This window comes from Cynocephalus volans, chromosome 5, assembly GCF_027409185.1.
Source record: "Cynocephalus volans isolate mCynVol1 chromosome 5, mCynVol1.pri, whole genome shotgun sequence".
NCBI classification, from domain to species: Eukaryota; Metazoa; Chordata; class Mammalia; order Dermoptera; family Cynocephalidae; genus Cynocephalus; species Cynocephalus volans.
In genome coordinates this window covers 32,401,893-32,421,193 of record NC_084464.1, presented here as the reverse complement: position 1 = coordinate 32,421,193, position 19,301 = coordinate 32,401,893, and the positions used below count along the sequence as shown (strand labels likewise).

Sequence of the window (19,301 nt, the reverse complement as noted above, 5' to 3'; positions counted from 1 at the left end):
ATGAACTCAATTATCCCTGATAAGGAGAAAAACAATCCTGGCTATTGCTTAAACCCAATGTTATTAACAGATGTCAAAAGTTGGAAGTTTCTGCTTCCTCCAAATTTGGCCAGTCAGTGCAGTGGAAAGTTAGGGAAAAATTCCAGAGTAATCTGGCTTGCTTGTGATTTTTCTGGGCTGTATGTAATGTGGGATACACACCGAATTAACTTTATCAACACAAATGCTAATTCAGTTTACCCTCCCTTAAGAAACTGTTGGTTAAACTTCGTGTCTTAGAAGGAAGCTTACTTCAAGTGATTTTTTGTTTTAAGGTAGAAACCTCAACTTCATTTGGTTTTACCACACTTTTTTTTTTGTGTGTGTGGGGGGTAACTTGGTCAGTATTATGCTTTATCTCTTTCCTTTCAAACATCTTAGACTGGAATTGTTTAAAGCTTTGCTAAAGTGAGCAATAAACCCTTTTATGTACTTATTGAGACGGGTAAAGGATTTCGATAAGGCATGACAGCTGTATCCATTTCACACTTGAAACTCTCTCAGGAGTAGAAGTTTAACATGTTGGCTGAAAGTGCGTGAGCTCGTGCCTGGTGTCAGAGAGCAGCGACTGGCTTACTAAGTCCAATGGGTTATTTAACTCAGTTCCTGGTGTTTTGCTCATATCCCATGAATGAGGGAATGGCATGTAGTTGATTGAGTCCCCTTTTTCTCAGTCATGCTTCAGGTTTTAAGCCCCAAATTAAAGTTTGCAAGTTCCAAATTATTTTTTTTTAATTTATTATTTTTTTTATTGTGGCAAGATATATGTAACATAAAATTTATGATTTTAACCATTTTTAAGTGTACAGTTCAGTAGCATTAAGTCCCATTACCACCATCCATCTCCAGAACTTTTTCATCACCCCAAACAGATACTCTATACCCACTAAACAGTAACTCCCCATTTCTCCTTCCTCCTAGTCCATATTATTTTTAAGGCCCCCCCCAAAATGTTCATGGACAAGTTCAGTCTAATGCAGTATTTATGGAACATTTGGCCAAAGAGATCTGACTTAGAAGTTTTCTAAAATTTGCAACATGGGAAATTTCGTTTCATGTTACTTAGTTTAATTCAAGGAGTTCTTGTTAAGTACCAGGTTCTGTGCTATAAAGAATTCAAAGGTAAGACATCTTCTCTATACCTTATGGCTGTCACACTCTGTGGAAGCACAGACACATACAGCAGGCAGGCAGTACGCACCGAGGCCTGTCCCAGTGGAAATGAGGACTATGGACTGGCCGCTGGGGAAGGCTTCAGAAGTCTCCTTTGATCTTACTCCTTGTTTTACAGTTGCTTTATTATGTTAAAATGATGATTTCTTTCATAGGTAGGCATTATACCTGCTATGGTTGGAGCTGAAACCCTGCTGGAACATGGGGCATATTTTTCTGTGTGAAATAATTAATATTTTTACCTTGCTCTAACCTGAATGTGTGTGTGTGTAGCAGTCACCTTGCTGGTGACTCAAACCCATTTCCTGGGCTCCGCTGGCTGCAGACGTGAAAGGCAAATTACTTTTTTTCTGATGGGAACTTGCCACCTAGTAATGTTATTCATTTCTCTTATGCTTTGGGTAATAAAACTACATACCTTTTGTTGGTAGACTATGCTGCATAGAAGTTTTCTTCTATTCTGGGTAGAATCAACTCTCAAGTGTCAGAGATCTATTCTACATCTAAATACAGCACCTAATCCCCATCATCAGAGTTGTGTCATGAGGAAGAATGCCGGTTGCCTCTCCCTTTCACTACCTTCTACCTCCTTACCTGTCTTTTCTCTACCCTTCCCACTGCCAAATTCTGAATCCCAGGCTTCTAGACCAAAATAGCTCCTGATTTAAGGAGGGAAGAAAGGCCATTCAGTGGGAAATCTGGCGCTAGGTAGGCTGTGCTGGTGCGGATCTGGGTGGGGAGCGGTTACAGGGAACAGGGGGCTCTCGCATCATTTTGCCCTTTTGGGAGTACCCCAGGCATTTGAAGTAGAGAATGTGGAGTGCTTTCTCTGTGGACTTAGCTCTTTCCCGACACCCCACCACTTTTTAAAATCTTTTTTTTTTTTTGGTAGCTTCAGTAGAAACATTTCATTAATTTGTATGGCCTCAATTTGAAGTTTGCTCCAGTGTAGATTGTATGAACTGGTCTGAAATTAACCTTTGTCTTATTTATGAATAAAGAAGCAATAAATAGTATATCAGGGAATATTTAAACTGCTTAACCAAATAATTGTTTTATCCAGCTCTTTAAAATACCATTTATATAGTTGATGTACTAATTCTACATGATTATAAATTTAATCCTTAAAGCTGGCCTGTTGATGAATCTCAGCTGAGCTGTACTGTGTTAGCCTAGCTGTAGTTACTGTTTATATTGAAATAATAAATCTATTTTCTTTAGATTTAGTATATAATTCTGGTTGTTTTTCCTCTACTAATTAGTACTAATTAGTGAGACACAACTTAAGCCCAGGCTATGTTCTAAGGATCACAAAGTCCAACATATGGCTGTCTAAATTAATTTATCAGTAATAATAGGTTAGAGCCATGCACAATACAAGCAAAGCTAGTTTTGGACTGGCAAATTTAGAACCGCTAACCGCTCTGAGACAAAAACAAGTCTTGGATAAATGACCGTGGAATGCACTAAGCGGAGCTGGGAATTCCGACATCGTCTAAATGTGGCGGTTCTGAGAGTCAGTACTTGGGGTCCTTCACCATTTGTCTTTCAGAGTGCTCGCCCACTCAGATTGTGGAATCAGACTTCTAGAATTCAGATTCTGGCATCATTTACCACCTGAGTGATCTTAATGTCTACTTAACATCTCTAATCTAGGTCCCCTTAATAGGCTAATCATCATCATCATCATCATCATGGCAGGTAACATTTCTTGAGTGTTGACTTGGATCAGGCACTGAGCTATGACTCTACACATATTTAATTTTATTTAATCCTTTCAACAGCTCTTTAAAATGAGTACCATTGTTATTGTCCATTTTATACTGGAGGGAATAGGTTTCTAGAAGTTAGCCAACTCTTTTAAGGGCATGCATATGGTATATTGCTGAGCAGAGATAGGAACTCAGCAGATTTTCCTCCAGAGCCCACCCTTAACACTGTTGTGACGATTAAATGAGAAATGTGTATGAAGTGTTTTATCAAGTCCTTGAAAAATAATAAGCACCGAAAATAAAGTGCTGCAGTTTGAATGTGTCTCTTGAAGTACATGTGTTGGAAACTTAATCCCCAGTGCAACTGAGCTGAGAGGTGGGACCTTTGAGAGCTGATTAGGCCATGAGGGCTCTACCTTCGTGAATGGATTGTTGCCATTGTCATGGGATTGGACTCCTGATAAAAGCCAGTTGGGTGCCCCTCTGCTGTGGGATGACTCATTACCAAGGCCCTTATCAGATGCTGGCACCTTGACCTTGGACTTCCCAGCGTCCAGAATTGTAATAAATACATCCCTGTTCATAAATTACTCAGTTTCAGGTATTCTGTGATAGCAGCACAAACGGACTAAGACAGATAGTTATTATTATTCTGTTCTTTTAGGTCTGACCAGGCATGCCAGATACAAGGCTGAAGAAGGAAGTTAGAAATTGTGATGCTGGTCAGTCCAGCTCTGGTTTTAGTTGTTAGCACGGATCTCAAAGGCTCTTCTCCCAGTTTAGTTCACCTTCTGTCATTCATGAATTTGTTCCCACACACTGAAGACCATTAGTTTCTTACTGGAACAGTCTTGCTTTGTTTTTCTCTTTCTTCTCCAGTGAGTTTCCATCCATCACCTTGGGAGAATGACATAGAATGACGTAGAAGGACTCAGCAGTATTCATCCTTTCTTCTAAAAGAAACCAGATCATTTTACAGTAAAGCCAAGCATAAGACAAGCAACATTAAATTACCAACCATGCCAGAAATAAATGAGACAGAGCAGATTGTTTTTCTTTAGAGTAGTCCTTCAGAAGGCCATCTTGAGTCGGACTTGAACTCATGAGAAAAGGAAGGTTTCTCTAAGATCTCCAGATCTAAGATTTTACAGTGCTATGATTTAATTAGTTTGATTAATAAATTACTTTTTAGAGAAAATATCCTAACAGAACTTGAAATAGGACAAATGAAAAAGAGAAAGAGAAAATCGGCCTCTTGGTCATCATAATAAAAGTACGTTAAATTCATCAGGTCTATATTTGATTACAAAAGCACGTCATTAAGGAATTGATTAGAGGTGAACTTTTCATGGCAGAGGGACGTTTTCTCATAATTCAGTGGAATAAAATAAAGGAGCTTTTAGATTGACTGTATGGGTAGGATGGCTTTGGTAATTGTGTCTAGATGTGGCCTCTATTGCAACTGGCCCCAAATTCACATCTCTAAGCTCTGTTCTTTCTTTGTTTTAGGTTCTAAACTTTTCTTGACTGCGTCTTGGTAGCTGAAGCTGGTATCCTACTCGTGTTTAGCATGTCCAGAATGAGCTCCAATTTCTCTTTCAGAGCTGCTTCTCCCCCTGACTTAGTGCTGTCAGTTAAAGCGCTGCCATTTTTAGTGACAGCTCTTGGACCTCTACTAGGTCCTCTGTTTCTTCCAGTCTCTTGCTTCTGACCTTAGATACATTTTTACCTCCTTCCCTTCCTCCCTGCTTTTCAAGTTGGTTAACAAATCCTGTTTACTTCTTTCTTTTAGTTCTCAGTTTTGCATTATATGACATCTAGCACCTTTCCTCTTACTTAGCAGGTGCTCACTACATGGTAGGGAATGAATGAGTAAAAATTAAGGTCACCAAACAGCCAAATATATTTTTCTGATTCACGGTGGTATCGGGTCCCTTAAAATCTTTTTTGGTTCTTTTTCCAGAGAAACTACCATATATGTCTCAATCTTGAAGCTAGACAGATATTTACTATCTTTTAAAACAGCAGTGTGATTTTTGTTCCATATTCTAATGTATTGTTTTAAAAACCATAGCTGATGCAGTGCATAATGCAGCTGGCTTTGGGTTCAGCGGAGTGGATAAGAATGGAAATTTCTGTTGGGATCTACTTTCTAATCTAAACATCTGGAACATTGAGGTGAGTGTATTATGCATTTGAATCAAACTTCCTTAATGAATCAGACAAATGGTTTGCTTTGAGTGTTGTATACCTGGATTCTTCATCAGAGCATCTGAAGAAAAGCTGCTTTTGGGGTAATGCCAAGCTGAGCAGCCTCCCGGACATTTCACATCTCAGAATTTTTTTTCCTTCTTGTTTTTTTAAGATACTTTCTTGACAGTTTTAATGGTTCAAGGAAGAATGATGCAAAAAAATTGGAAAAAGATCCAGGGAGATCTTTTTATTACTTACATTTGTGTTCTTTCAGCTAGAAAGTAAAAATGTCACTTTCTCGTGTTCACATGCTACTTACTTCAGTCAAGAACGCAGACTGGAAGCTCCTGTATTTAGATCTCAGTATTGCAAGTGTTCTTTGTGCTTCCTTTGGAAACATTTATACTCCCTTTGCTTTAAAGTTGTCATGGTGCACAACTTTTAGGCCACTGGAGTAGTGTGATTTTTCTCTTTTCCTTTGTTCTTGGGCCACAACTCTCGGTGTCTTCATCAGGAGAGGTGGTCTCCCTGGGGCCACATCATTCTTGGTTTTTATTTTGCATCATAGCACTCAAAGTGGATAGGAATGTGAAGTCTCAGGTCCTTTCCTCCTTGCAAGTGGAAGGGCATGATTCCCAGCACACAGAAGTATTGGTTCTCGAGCCAGGTGACTCATGTTTGCTGTTGGTTTTGGTTTTCCACCCACCACAGGGCAGAGAGTGCCACTGGAGAGTTGAGGGGCAGAGAGGGTCATGCATGTAGACAGGAAGCCACAGATATGTGGAGACTGACCACCTGCCACCCACATTTGGTGGAAACTAGGCCAAAGGGAGAAAGCCTCCACCTTCTTTCCCCTGGGGCTTTTTGCATTTGGATGGCCTCCAAAGGGAAAGAGATTGGCATTTCACCTAACAATATATGGTGGAATTTATAGGGAGGATTATATTTTCACTTCTTTTTTGGCATTGAGGCATTGCTACTTCAAAAGGCAAGCAAGCAGAAAGAATTAGAATCACTTAGACCTATTATCTAACTGAATTACATCATACTTTTAAATTCATCATGCTGTTTGGTTACTCCAGTCAATCAGATTCAACAAATATTAATTGAGTGCCCACTCTCGGCACAGTACTCATTTTTGTGTAGTTCCAGAAGAGCTGGGGTCCCCTGTGGTGGAAAGCCTTGGCTGATGGGGTAAGGACATGGCCAAGGTCCAGAACCATTTCTGAATGAACAAATAAGGCTTTACCTACTGGTTGCCTTGTGTGAAGCAAGAAGCAGTTCCAGCCTTCAGGACGACCTTTCTCATTTTTGAATGGCAATATGGGCTTCTCTTTTCAGTATAGATGATGTCAGATAGGGTCTGAGCATGTTACGACTTTCTTGCTTTTCCCGTTTTTTCTCTCCCTCCAAACTCCTGGACGGCTGCCGACCATCTTGGAGTGCTGTGGGTCAAAGTCCTTTAGAGTGGCTCTCCTGACCTTTGACCATCCGCTACTCCACCCCAGCTGTGCACCCAAGACAGAATCCTTTCCCTGTAGGCATGCATTCAGGGGAAAGGGCTAAACTGTTATGTGTGGATTATCAAAGAAAACCAGAAAGAGAAAATTTGTATTTTCATTGTATTTGATATAGCACCGGGAGCTAAAGAAAAACAAGAAACTTTAGTTTAGTTAAGGTACCTCAGGCTGTTCTTATAGTATTTTATTAGCCATTAGAAGAATGAATAAATAAAACTCCTTAGGGTTTTGAAAGAAAAACACAATAAAAAAAAAGTCTATCTTCCATCTATCAGTCAGATGATTGAATCTTCCTTTCTCCTCCTCTCCCTTCCTCCATCTCTCCCTCCCTTCCAAATGTGGCCCATATAAGATTTCTTATGGTTGAAAAAACTTCAACCAAAAAAAAAAAAAAAAGCAGAAAACAGAAAGGCACTTCTACTTTCTACCTTCTTTAGGAATTCTGGTCCTTGTATGTTTGTTTCATGCTTTTACCACCACCAGCCTTTGATATGACTTTTTTGAATGAGAAAACCCAGTTGATGGCTTATTTTGGGGTATCTCTTCCTCAGTGGTTGCTTTCCTTGCATTATTGCTAGTTAGGTGATATTTCTTTGTTTTCTTTTCTGTATTACGATCCCTTCATGCATAAAATCTCTCACTGTTCCAGACACAATTGAAAGCATTTGAACCTGTGTAGCTATTTATAGAGTTAACTGCACAAGACTGACCTAGTTTGTATATGGCCACATATTAAAAAGATGACAATTAAATTTAAGCTGTCTCCAGAAAGGTACCAAATTCACATATTACACTTTTCCTGTGGTACATCCCTTTTTAGAATATTTAGTTTTAAAATTCAGATGACTTACATTTTTTAACCAGAATGGAAGGGAAACCCACAAAACGTTCCTTTAGTTTTCCTATAATTTGAAAATAAATTTTGAGAAAAATTGAGACTTTGCAAGCCAAGGTTTAGTTGCAAAATAAATCTCATAAACACAAGAAAATTTTTACTGTGTGTGATGGAACAGATGATTTACTCTTGACTGTGAGTAGTCACTATCGAAATAGCATATCTAATCTGCTGCCAGGGAAATTCTGGAGAGGACTTTCCATTACTTGGGGTATTTTTAAAGCTAATGATAGGTGTTATTTTCTTCTTTTTAGACTGCCACAAGTTTCAAAATGTACTTAGAAAACTGGAATATTCAGACAGCTACTTGGCTAAAGTGGTAAGAAAAACAAAAACGACCTCATTACTCATGGCACTGGACTATATTTAAATGGGATTCCTTAGGTGAACAGCAATAATCCGCCAGCAGTAATGTCATCTGACACTTTTGTTTTGAATTAACATCTGTGCCCTGTAAATGAAAAAGTCGAAATACAATGATTTGAGAAGGTAGTAATGTAGCACATTTATTTTATGACTTAATGTTACCGTTACTGTGTACCAGGCACTCATTTAAACCTCCCATCAATCCCATAAGATGTATGCCCATTTTACAGATGAAGAGAGTGAGACACAGAGAGGTTATGTGACTTTTCCAAAGTCACACAGCTAATGAGTGATAGCAGTGAGCCCAAATAGTCTGTGCTGCCTCTTACCTAGAGGAGAGTCTATTGCTCAGATGTCAAGGAGGGTCAATGTCAGCATCAAATCACTGATGATTGCTGTGTTCATCCCTAGCATTAAAAGTTTTATGATACCCCAGATGTTTATGCTTTTTAAATTTGTATTTTTGTTGATATTTCTCTGTCCTTTTGTTTTTCTACATGTTCCAAAATTAGAGGGGTTGCTTATTATGGAACTAATAATGTTATCTTTGAAGTAGCAAACTCTTCCTAGTGAATATGCCTATCATAAAAGTGAAGGAAGAGTATTAAAATGTTAAGCTTTTAAGCAGATTATACTGTTTTTGGTGAGTAGCATCTTTCATAGGTCAAAACATTGGGATAAAAGAACAGACGATGTGTAGCAACTCCTCCGAAGTAAGCTCTGGATTATTTTCTACAAATTGATTCAAGCATGCAAAATTTTGAAATTTTGGCCTTAACATTGTAGCTATTAATTAATATTGCAAAGGATTTAAACATTAACCTCTACCTCTATTTCTTTACGTTGAGTAATACCAATGTGCTAAGAGTTATATAGTCTTCGTTAGGAGTCTGCATTCTAAGATGACTGAACATACATGTGTACACATAAAGAATGAAAAGAATCTTAAAAAATCATTTTATAAAACGAAGTATTTCATTCATACAAAAAGATACAAAGAGTTAGAAACAAATACCTATGTACCTACTCCTCATTTAAAAAACAGACATTACAAATGGGGTCTCAGCCCCCTATTTATCTCCCCAAATGCATTTTCTTTCTTCTTGTGAAGAGGGAGCCATAATCCTTAGTTTGGGTTTAAATCAGTTATTGACAACCCATGCTGGATTGTTGTTAACTGTTTGGATTATTATTTTATTTTTGATTTGGGTCCTTTCATTGAGTAAACCGTGAAGTGACTTCCTTAGAGAGCCATTAGAGATTTATAGACTGAGTTTGGGGGTAAATACGCTATCACTTTCTTTTAATAAACAACCCAAACCCAAATATCTTCAGGGTACTGGCTGACGTTTTTCTAGATCTTCACAGTATCACTCTTTAAGACAGATTCATGGATTGAAATCCGAAGGACACTGAGACCAGAGGAGGTCATGTAACTGGCACGTTGATTTTGTGCTGAGTCATTGTCAAGAGAGATGAAAAGGGCTGTAATGTTGGTTAAGTTAGATGGCATAGGGGCCTGGTTGCAAAGGTAAATTAACTTTTACTAAGTGAGGATATCCATTTCTAAAGATCTTTATCCTCATTCCAGAATTTTTAATGCCAATTGCACTTACTTGAGTACCTCTAGTAGGTTAGGCCGTTGGTCAGCTTCTATAAGGCAGGAACTCTTGCTGCGTAGAGAGTGATCACTCAGAACTTCATTAGATATAGTGTGATGGGGGCCAGATCATTTAGTCTATGGAGGTTAACCAACCATTTATAGCATCTCCTAAAAAGGCTGAGCTGTGAATTGCCTGTCTGGTAGAGTTCCAGGAAACCAGAGCAGCTCAGGATGCTTTGATTGCATTGCAAGTCCTTAAATAGGGCTAGGCAGGCATCCCATCAGTCATGTATCAGATGATTTCAGCTTGGTCTGATCCAGAAAGAAGCAAATGCAGCTAGAAGTTTCTAGTGTGTTTTACCTGTGGCTTACTGTTCCTCCCTCTCTTCACAGCGTGTGCTATGAGCGGGTTCCACGGTACCCCACGGTGCTAACCTTCATCCTGTCTGCTTTGTGGCACGGTGTCTACCCTGGGTACTATTTTACCTTCTTAACTGGAGTCCTTGTCAGATTTGCAGCTAGAGCGGTAAGCTTCCTTTGGGTACAGGGTCTTCTCCTTAGTAATCTGATTCCAGTTTGTTGGTTATCTTTTAGGTCCTAGCAGGAATTGGCAGTGGGGGATGGTGGGAGCAATATTTTTAACACCATTCAAGTCTTTCCATTAGAGGAATACTTCAATGTATAAGAACTTGTGATCATTGCAAAAATGGCTAACCATTTTATTTTCATAATATTTACAGAGTGTTTGTAAAACAAAAGGAATTTTAGGAGCAATGTTTAGCACCTTAAGAGATGAAAATATTTTTAATCATTTAAGTCTGTGAACATATACAGTCTACTCATTACAGATGACAATGATTATTAATTAATGTAGGCTCCCTAAGACTTTAATTTGCTTGTGTTCTGCTTACTTTCTCATTTAATTATCTTGCGCCTAGAAGTCATTCACAGAGCCTCTGAGCAGCCAATGAGATAGCAGCCCTAGCGCCAATTAACTAAATTTGTATAAAACTCTTTGTGAATTTTATACATTTGGTTCTCCAGGCTTTTTGAGAAGCCTTTAGTTTGTCCTAGATGATTCCTGCTATTTGCTTGTTGTAGAGCAGAATAATAAAGGAATAAAAAATGTGGCTGTCGTCAAAGAAGGAGATGAAACACATATAGAAGTAATTGCAATTCAAAGTGCTTTCATTGTCAAATACAGAGTTTTGTATTTGATTTAATTTCAGTCTTTGATAGTGATTGTGGCCTTCCTAATTTCAGATGCCAAGAGCTTTTAATGACATATGTTGAACTGTATTTTGGATGTGAATTTAGGAGCCCCAGTGTAGCTATTCATTTGTTCTTTAATTCATTTATTCTATGAACATTGCAGGAGCCCTGCTACGTACCAGTCAGTGTTCTAGGTGCTGGACTATGCAATGACCAAGATGAAAGAGGGTGCCTCCCCCGAGGAATTCCTATTTTAGTTAGAGGAAGGTGTGTTGTAATATATATGGGAATAAGGTAGATAATTGATTGCTATTTATGCTGATTAGCAAAATTTAAATGCATGTTGTACACAGAAAACAGAGAAGACATCTTCTTTTCTCCTATTCATATACCTACTCAGATTATAAAAGAAAACTAAAGAACAGGTGGCCAGAAATAAAGGTCAGAATTTTGTATGTTAATATATCCAGAATATTATTCCTTAAAATGTCTTCAGTTCTGTGGTCTTGACTGGCGTAAAGGCTTTGATTTTTGTAAAGCCTTTCTTTTAGATGGCCTGGAAACATGTTTCACAAATAAGTTAGGTAGGGATGGAGAGGAGACGGTTGGTAGGACAGTGTTTCCATTTTTTCTAGAAGGAGAATGAGCTCAATAGTCATGAAGTGTTCTAGGCTCCTGGAAGTTGCCTAATAAAATCTCATACCTGATGTCCAGCACTGCCTGATGGTTAGACCCTCTGGTCTCTATCCTGAGGCGCTCAGAGCTGAGCAAAGGAGTTCTTAACTGGCCAAGCAGCCTCTGGCACTGAGACCTTTCCTGCTTTGGAGCTGCCCTGCCTGTAAATCACTTGTTTTCAGCTTTGCCTTTGAATATGGAAATTAGGTGTCTTTCTGGAGGCAAGTCTGTTCACAAGTGTCAAAAGACCTACAAATGAGTGTATCTTTTGACCCAGCACTTTCCATTTCTGAGAATTGTCTCTTTACCTAAGTCTCAGTCTCCCTATGGGTAAAATGGGAATAATGATACTTCCACAATAGGCTTGTTGGAAGAATCAACAGAGATGATCCATGGAAAGCATTAGCACAGGCTTAGCACACAGTAGGCACTCAATAAATGGTAGATGCTTTTATTAGTAGTAATAGTAATATTATTTGTACTACCATTACCCAAAGGAAATAGGAAGCAGTGCAGAGATTTATTTACAAGGTTATGCATCACAGAATTGTTTATAATAGCAAAACAGGGCAGGAAGACAAGCTAAGTTTTCCATAATTAATTTACGATTATATTGGAGATTAATATTTACGGACATGGAAAAAAGTTCATGGTATATTACTAAAAGAAAAAATAAAAAAAGGGCTAGAAAATATATTGGTGTTGTTCAGAATATTAATGTGGATACAAATGAATAGAAAAAGGTTTGGAAAGCTCTATGCCAAGTTTTTTAATGGTGGTTTTCTTTGGGAGATGTTAAAAAAGAAAGAATTTTTTTTTTCTTAGCTGTTGTTTGAAAATAAGAAAAGCCATAATGGTATTTTTAATTGAAAACAGAACTCAGATGGTTGGTTATTTTCTGTAGCCTATGTTCCTGTGGTATACTACCTGCGTGCATGGAGTAAAAGTTGTTTTTGTTTTTTACCCCCATTTTTACCTTCTTGGCTTGCAGGTAAGGAACAACTACAGACATTATTTCCTTTCTTCAAAAGCTCTCAAAGCTATTTATGATGTGGTCACCTGGGCTGCCACTCAGCTGGCTGTCACTTACACAGTCGCACCCTTTGTCTTGCTGGCTGTCGAACCAACTATCAGTTTATACAAGTAAGTTTCCATTTTTCTGGATTGTTGTTCAGTAGACTTAACCTGTTTTCTCTGTGTTTGACTTAAGAGTTGGTAAATTGAATCAAGAAGTTCTAAGAATTTCTGAATGGGGCTTTAACATTAAAAATACGCATAGGAGCTTTAAGAGGAAATTGCTGTCCTGGAGATACTAACAATACAAATACCAATACACAGGAGCAAAGGTGACACCAACCCCTTAAGACATTCATAATGTAATTAAGGGGCGCTCGTGGCAGTGCATTTTAAAAGGATGGATCTATATTAAAACCTCAGAAGGTGAATTTGCTGCCCTTGGCTCTTTTTCCTGGGGTTTGAGCTATGTTGGGGACTGGAGCATTCTGAGAGCAGGGCAGAAATGGGGCAGGAGCTGGGGTGCTGCTGACTGCTGAGATTGGCTGACTTGAGGAGTCTGCAGAAGGGCTCTGTGCTCTTTACTGAGATGGTGATTCTGGTGGGTGCATGTGGGGGATTTATGCTTCCAGTTGCACATGGTGGAGGGGAGTATGTAGAATTTAGGGTGGAGGAGGAGCCTTCCACCAGAGACTGGAGGACTGGAGGCTTTTAGGGAAAGGCCATCAGGACCTTTTATTCAAACACCTGTGCTCCAAACGAACTGCAAACTTATAATTACTTACTTTTGTTTTGTCACTCTTATGTTTAATTAGTTGTATTTCTCCACTTTTGTGAAGTGATTGAGCACATGGACTTGCAAACAGATTGTGTGACCTCTAGGAAGTTATTAACCTCTTTTACCTGTACTTCCTTCAACTGTGGAGTGGGCTAAGAATAGAATCCACCTCAAAGCACCATTGTTAGGACCGAATGTTAGAACTGCATGAGGTAAATGTGCAGAGGGCTCAGGCCATAACTGGCCTATAGTCCATACTCAATAAATGCTAACTTATGTTATTTAATGGATTACACAGCCTTTTCCAGGTTAACTTTGAAACATAGTCTGGTTTAAAAAAGTGACTTAGAAATAAATAATGCAAACTTGCCTTATTCATAAATTGGGGATTTTCTATAGTTGATGGACTGGTCAGGAACGAATGGAAGAAACTTTTATACTCAACACAGGTATCAATGTCTATAAGTAAGATTTTTTTTTTTTTTGAGCTTATAAGAAAAGAGGGTAGAAGGAATTATATAACGCTCCATGATAAGGTCTGTTCTGCTATAATATGTTTCTATAATACCAGTTAGGTGATAAAAAATTATCTCAATATAACATGGAAGTTGTGCTGGTTTATACACAAATTTTTCTAGGCAAGGGATGCCCGAAGAGTGGGAAGAGAGTTATATTCTTCAGCCAAGAAAAAATAAAGCCCTTGCACATGGGCTGAGAACAGAGGTGGGAGCTATTTCAGCTCTGTATGAAGACAACTGAACTGATCACCTCTTCACTGGGGTTCCCTCCCCAGAGAGGCATCCCCCAGGCTGCATTCTGGCACTCAGCTGGTTTCACCTCCTCTCTGCCCATCCCAGGGCAGTCCTATGTGCTGTTGTCTTCTGCATTTTTAACACCCCCAGTAGCGCCTTCAGCCCCGTTGAGCTGTCTCCCAGGGCAGTGGGTGCTCATTGTTTCTTATCACAAAGTCTCCTTGATTTTGAGTTGTTTGCTTCTAACATGATTTCCCCCCCATAAACCTTGGTATTCTAAGCATGCAATATTGCCACGTGCAAGATTTTTCAAGAATATATTTATCACGTTATAGCAGAAATGCCTGTATTCCACTCAGTATCATTTAATACCTACAGTATGCTGGGCACTGTGCTGGGAGCTGGGGCTAGAATGGCAAGCAAAATATAGAAGTACTTCCTGCTCCCATTGAGGCGATAGGCTGATGGAAAAGACAGGCAGTAATTGTCAAATTTATAAATACACAGTGAGATCGTACTCTGAGTGAATAGTACAAAGTTTTATGGGAGTATAATGGGAATCTGACTCAGCCTGGGTGTTGGGGGCGGCTTTTGGGAGGAAGTGGCATTCGAGCTCCGTCCTGGAGGCTGCACAGTGGGAACGAAGCTGGCCTGGTGTGTGTGAGCAGTGGGCGAGGTGGGCACCGTGGGCAGAGCTCCGGAACAGCATAGCAAAGCCCCCGTGGCAGGAGGAAGCTCTGTGCACTGAAGACCAGAGAAACTTGCGCGTAGGCAGAGCACAGAATTCAAGGCGGGGAGTGGTAAGCTGAGGAGAGAGAGGGGTAGGTGTCAGTATCCCCACTTATCATATGAGGACGTGGAGGCTCAGAGAAGCTGAGTAATTTAACAAAACTCACACAGCAACTAAGTGCTAGGCCTGAGTTTCAGACTCAAAGTTTCTTTAATGGAAAGATCAGTACTAAAATTTTCTTTAGCAGTTACTAAAAATTTCTTTAGGAGAAGCTATTTTGGAAGCAAATTACGGCTTGGGGATCACACTAAGTGGCGATCTGTTTGTGATAACGTGTGTTTAACCAATTAAAGTATGCTCATTCCTACGCTTAGGCAGGGACTCCAGGAACAGAATCAAATTGTTATCAAATGCTTTCCATTTCTTTTTAAAAACAATCTAGAATATTTTTTTAAAATAGCTCTTTTTAGGATGAAACAAAATTGACATTTTTTTGTTAGTCTGGTCCATTTCAGATTATCCAACCTAATGCTTTATCTGGTTATACATATAATTTAAATTTTCTGTCTAGATCAGCTCTGTCCAGTGGAAGTTTCTATGGCGATGGGAGTGCTCTATATTTGTGCCATCCCATATGCTAGCCACCAGCACGTGTGGCCATTGAGCATTGGAAATGTCGTCAGTGAGACTGAGGAACTGAATTTTCAATTTTACTTAATTTTAATTGATTTGAATTTTAATGGCCACGTGTTGCCAGTGGTTATCATTGATTGATTGCACCTCAGAAAGTGTTTTCAGAGTCTCTTAAGAGAATCACTGAATCTGGTGAAAGAAGTTAAAATTGCCTTTTAATGGAGGTGAGTCTGTTATAGATCTGTTCCTCATTTGGGGCTGACTTCAGTAACTGGCAATGAACGACAGTTGTACGCAAACCGATTTCTCAGTATATCTTTCATTGCTTAACATTTAAATTTCAGATGTGCTTTGTTTCTTATTTCTAGTCAGTTTTCAGTCGAGTGTGGCTTCAAATCTCAGCTTTAAATTTTTCAGTCTAGTATTTTTTTCTTTAAGTTGTAAATGAGCCTTGAGTGAATACTTAACTGTATTATAAAAGAACCCTACTATGAAATCATTTTGAAAAGCAAATCCTCATGCATGAATTTGTATTTAATTAGATAACACTGTCTTAAATATGGTGTGTGAGAATGTTAGGATTTGTGTAGAAACCTCTGTAGGCAGCAAACTCCTTGAGAGCAGGAACTATACCTTATTGATCTGTGTGTCTGGAGTACCTAGGTCAGTGCCTGGCATGCTCGGTAAATGTTAGTTAAGTTTTTCCATAATAGAAAGATGAAATATTCCTTAAAATTTTAGAGAAATATGAAATGTCAGAATAGGTTACTAAACCTTACTACGGGATTGAATTTTTTTCCCCTTGATTGTCGAAGTATTTGGATTTAATCTAACATAATTGCTCCAGTGTAGATTTGGCCACATATGAAAGATTAAGGCAAAGCACAAAATACAAAGGATATTTTAGCTGTGTAGACGTTGAAAGCTGGAGTTACCCATGGCTAGAATGTACCTGGGAGAATCTCAGTTTATACCTGTTAAGCCAGCATGTTTATTTGTGGAGCCCTTTTTCACTCTCAGTAATGTCTTGGTTTAGACACTAAATTAGACGGTCACTTGTTATGGCTCTTCAACCTTCCACTGGTTAAATGATCATTAATCATGTACTTATCTTGTTTCCATTCCCCTGAGGGAAGGGGCGGAGGCTTATGTTTCTTTGTAAATCCCAGTTTAATGGATCGTGTACCTGAAGCAGTAAATGCTTGCTGAAAGAATAAACAAATGAAGATATGTTTGTTTCTGCTAGAGCTCCTGACTGTTCTGTAGACAGTTTCAGGGAGGCATTCCTCTTGCTAAAGGGTGGAGAAGTTTGGAGCCTACGTGAATTATCTGATTCTGATGTGCCTGACCTTATCATTACAGAAGCTGGGGAATGGTCATATATCAGTTGTGGGGTTTCTCCCCTCTTTTAGCATTATTTTCCTTTAATCTTCAAAATACATTAGAGAAAAATATAAGTTCACCCTTTCCAAATGGGTCTAGAACAGTTATGTTAGTGCAAGCTGTTTCTAATTACTTACATTGGTTGATTTGCCCAATATTTATTGTGTATCTGCATTGTGCACACTGTGCTGAATACCATGCTTTTGTAATAAAAGTCCACACCCCTCAAAAGTAAAACTTGTTTCTTACTGGTTTGAAAGTTATTTTCAGGGTTATAGACCAGGTTTTTAAAATCAGGACGCTTCTGGTTCATAAGACGTGCAAGAAGAACCCTTAACACTTGGGAAGAACATATGGGTTAGTGTTAGTTATGTTTGTGTTCAGGGAACACAGTATTGGGTTTGAATTTGGGCTTGTGAGTCCTTAGACTTTGAATATTAGAGGTTTCTAGCTGTCATGGAGTAACTTCTTTTGGTCTGCTGACTATGTCCATGGGATAATACCATGCCTATCCGCAGATGGGCTGGTTAGTTTGCTCTGCCCAGATTTGTGGTTTCAGTCCATCCCATTTACCCACCAAAGGGACTCATCTGTGGAATGGATTGAGGAAAGCCTGTGTATAGACACATCACTACTGCTGAAAGCCGCCGTACTAAGATGATGTAATCATGTGACATTTCTCATTTGTATTCTTGTTTGAAATATAATTTGTGTCTGTTTTTATTCCTAGGTCCATGTACTTTTATTTGCACATCATTAGTCTCCTGATAATACTATTTCTGCCAATCAAACCACAAACTCATACGCAAAGGCGGCTTCAGACTCTGAACTCTGTTGATAAGAAAAAAACAGATTGATACCTCCAAGAAAAAGCGAATAAGTAAAAACTGCAAAACATTGGAAAGAGGAGACAAAAAGGCTCGAGGGTTTTCCTGTGACTTAGAGGCAATGTTTACATGCATTTTTTTTTTTTTTTTAAGTGCAGGGAGTATTTTTCAAAGCCTTTTTGTACAGTTCAATCAGCCATGTCCGGTTTGTTTTTATATTTCATAGGACATTTGAGTGGAGTGGAGGTGTGTGGAGAGGATGGCAGAGCTGCAGAGATGGTCTTTGCTTTTCTGACATGATTTTCAGCATTGAAGTCTGTATGTTGGGATCCCAGGCACTAGCTGCAAAAGGTAGAAGGTGCTTGCTGAGAAGACGTGTCATAGATTTCTTAAATCAGAACATATTGAGTGAGACACAGGTGTTTCCTGGGGAGCCTTGTGCCCTTGACTTGTGACATTACCATTTGTGGACACATTAGCTACACTCAGAAGACCATGGAGCAGAAAGACTGTGGAGGGAGGTTTTCAGGGTACTGAAGACTCTACGAGCCAGGAGGATTAGCCACCAACACTTGAGTGGACTGCACATCAGGCCTGTCCTCACATAGGCAGAATTTTTTTCCAGGAATGTAACCCTTCTCTTTTCTCTTATGAACTGAGCCAAGATTGGAAATCAGAAAGTCTCCTTGTACACGGATACCAGGAGCCTAGGAGGGGCTGCTGTTCTCTGAATGTTTTCCATTTCACATGCACCATCTGCTTGCCCAGGGATGGCCCTGAGAAGACACCATTGAAGGAAGCAGAATGTCTTTTAAAGAAATAATTTTTTACAAAAGTAATTTAAAGTTCTGTAGAAGTTTCAAAAGAAGCAGCAGATGTTTCTCTCTTTTGTCCCCTCATTTCATGGAGGTGTTAATGATCCTTGCCATGACGTATACACGGGCTGATTTTCACATTTCCAGTTTCATAGTTGATTAAATCCAGCTTTGTTTTAGTTGAATCATTATATTGGAAAGCAAAAATTGAAAGACAGTTTTCTTTTCTATCTTTGTTATGAATGTGCTGTGGCTCCTTTTGGAGACTTCTATTGGGTAATATTCCATATGGGAGAGGGAAACATGGTATTAAATGTGGAAAATAATAATTAATGATAATAATAAAGTACATGCTGCAATGGTGTGCCCTCAATCAGATGGCTTGAGAGGAGAAAATTTCTTCAAATCAGCTGGTAAAAAATTAATTTCTTACTGAATAAATAGTATGTTTCTATATAAAGAAAATGTTTCTAAGTGGAAGAATTGCTTTTTGTTTGCGTCAATAGCGACCTGACGTTCAGAAACTTGTGTGTGTGTTTGTATTTTAGCAGATGTGCACAGACTTAATGTTTTATTTGCCTAAAACTTGAGCATTATGACATGCTCAATTTTTACTATAGATGTCAGGCACTTGGATGGTTTTGGTTTTTAGTGTGATTTCCCACCTTCATTCCCACCTTTGCAGGTAGAATTTACCCTTGTTGTACAGATGAGAGAACTGAGGATCTGAGAGACATTTGCTACCTGCCCTAAGGTCACATACAGTGACTGGTGGAGCTGAGATTTGAATCCAAGGAGGTCTCATGAAAGCCTTCAGCAGTGGATCTTTCATGAGGTGTCCTGCTGGTGCTTCTCTTCTGACAAAGAAATGTGAAAGTGACGTGCTTGTCCCTTTTGTCCCGACCCGCGGGATATTCAACGCAGACCCTGGAGGGGGGAGTGGGAATTGGATGGGACAAGAGACACGAGAAATGGAGACAA

General features: G+C 39.1%; 1 protein-coding gene across 1 annotated transcript in view; it reads left to right on the top strand.

Annotated features, from left to right (window-relative positions):
• The window catches only part of MBOAT1 (membrane bound O-acyltransferase domain containing 1), a 104,453-nt gene extending 85,659 nt beyond the window's left edge, over nt 1-18,794 (top strand). The window contains exons 9-13 of the mRNA XM_063097055.1: nt 4,999-5,102; nt 7,787-7,851; nt 9,895-10,027; nt 12,380-12,531; nt 17,409-18,794. Coding sequence (XP_062953125.1) covers nt 4,999-5,102; nt 7,787-7,851; nt 9,895-10,027; nt 12,380-12,531; nt 17,409-17,535 — 581 coding nt within the window. The 3' untranslated portion in view covers nt 17,536-18,794. The remainder of the gene's footprint in view (nt 1-4,998; nt 5,103-7,786; nt 7,852-9,894; nt 10,028-12,379; nt 12,532-17,408) is intronic.
• The last annotated feature ends 507 nt before the right edge of the window (nt 18,795-19,301 follow it).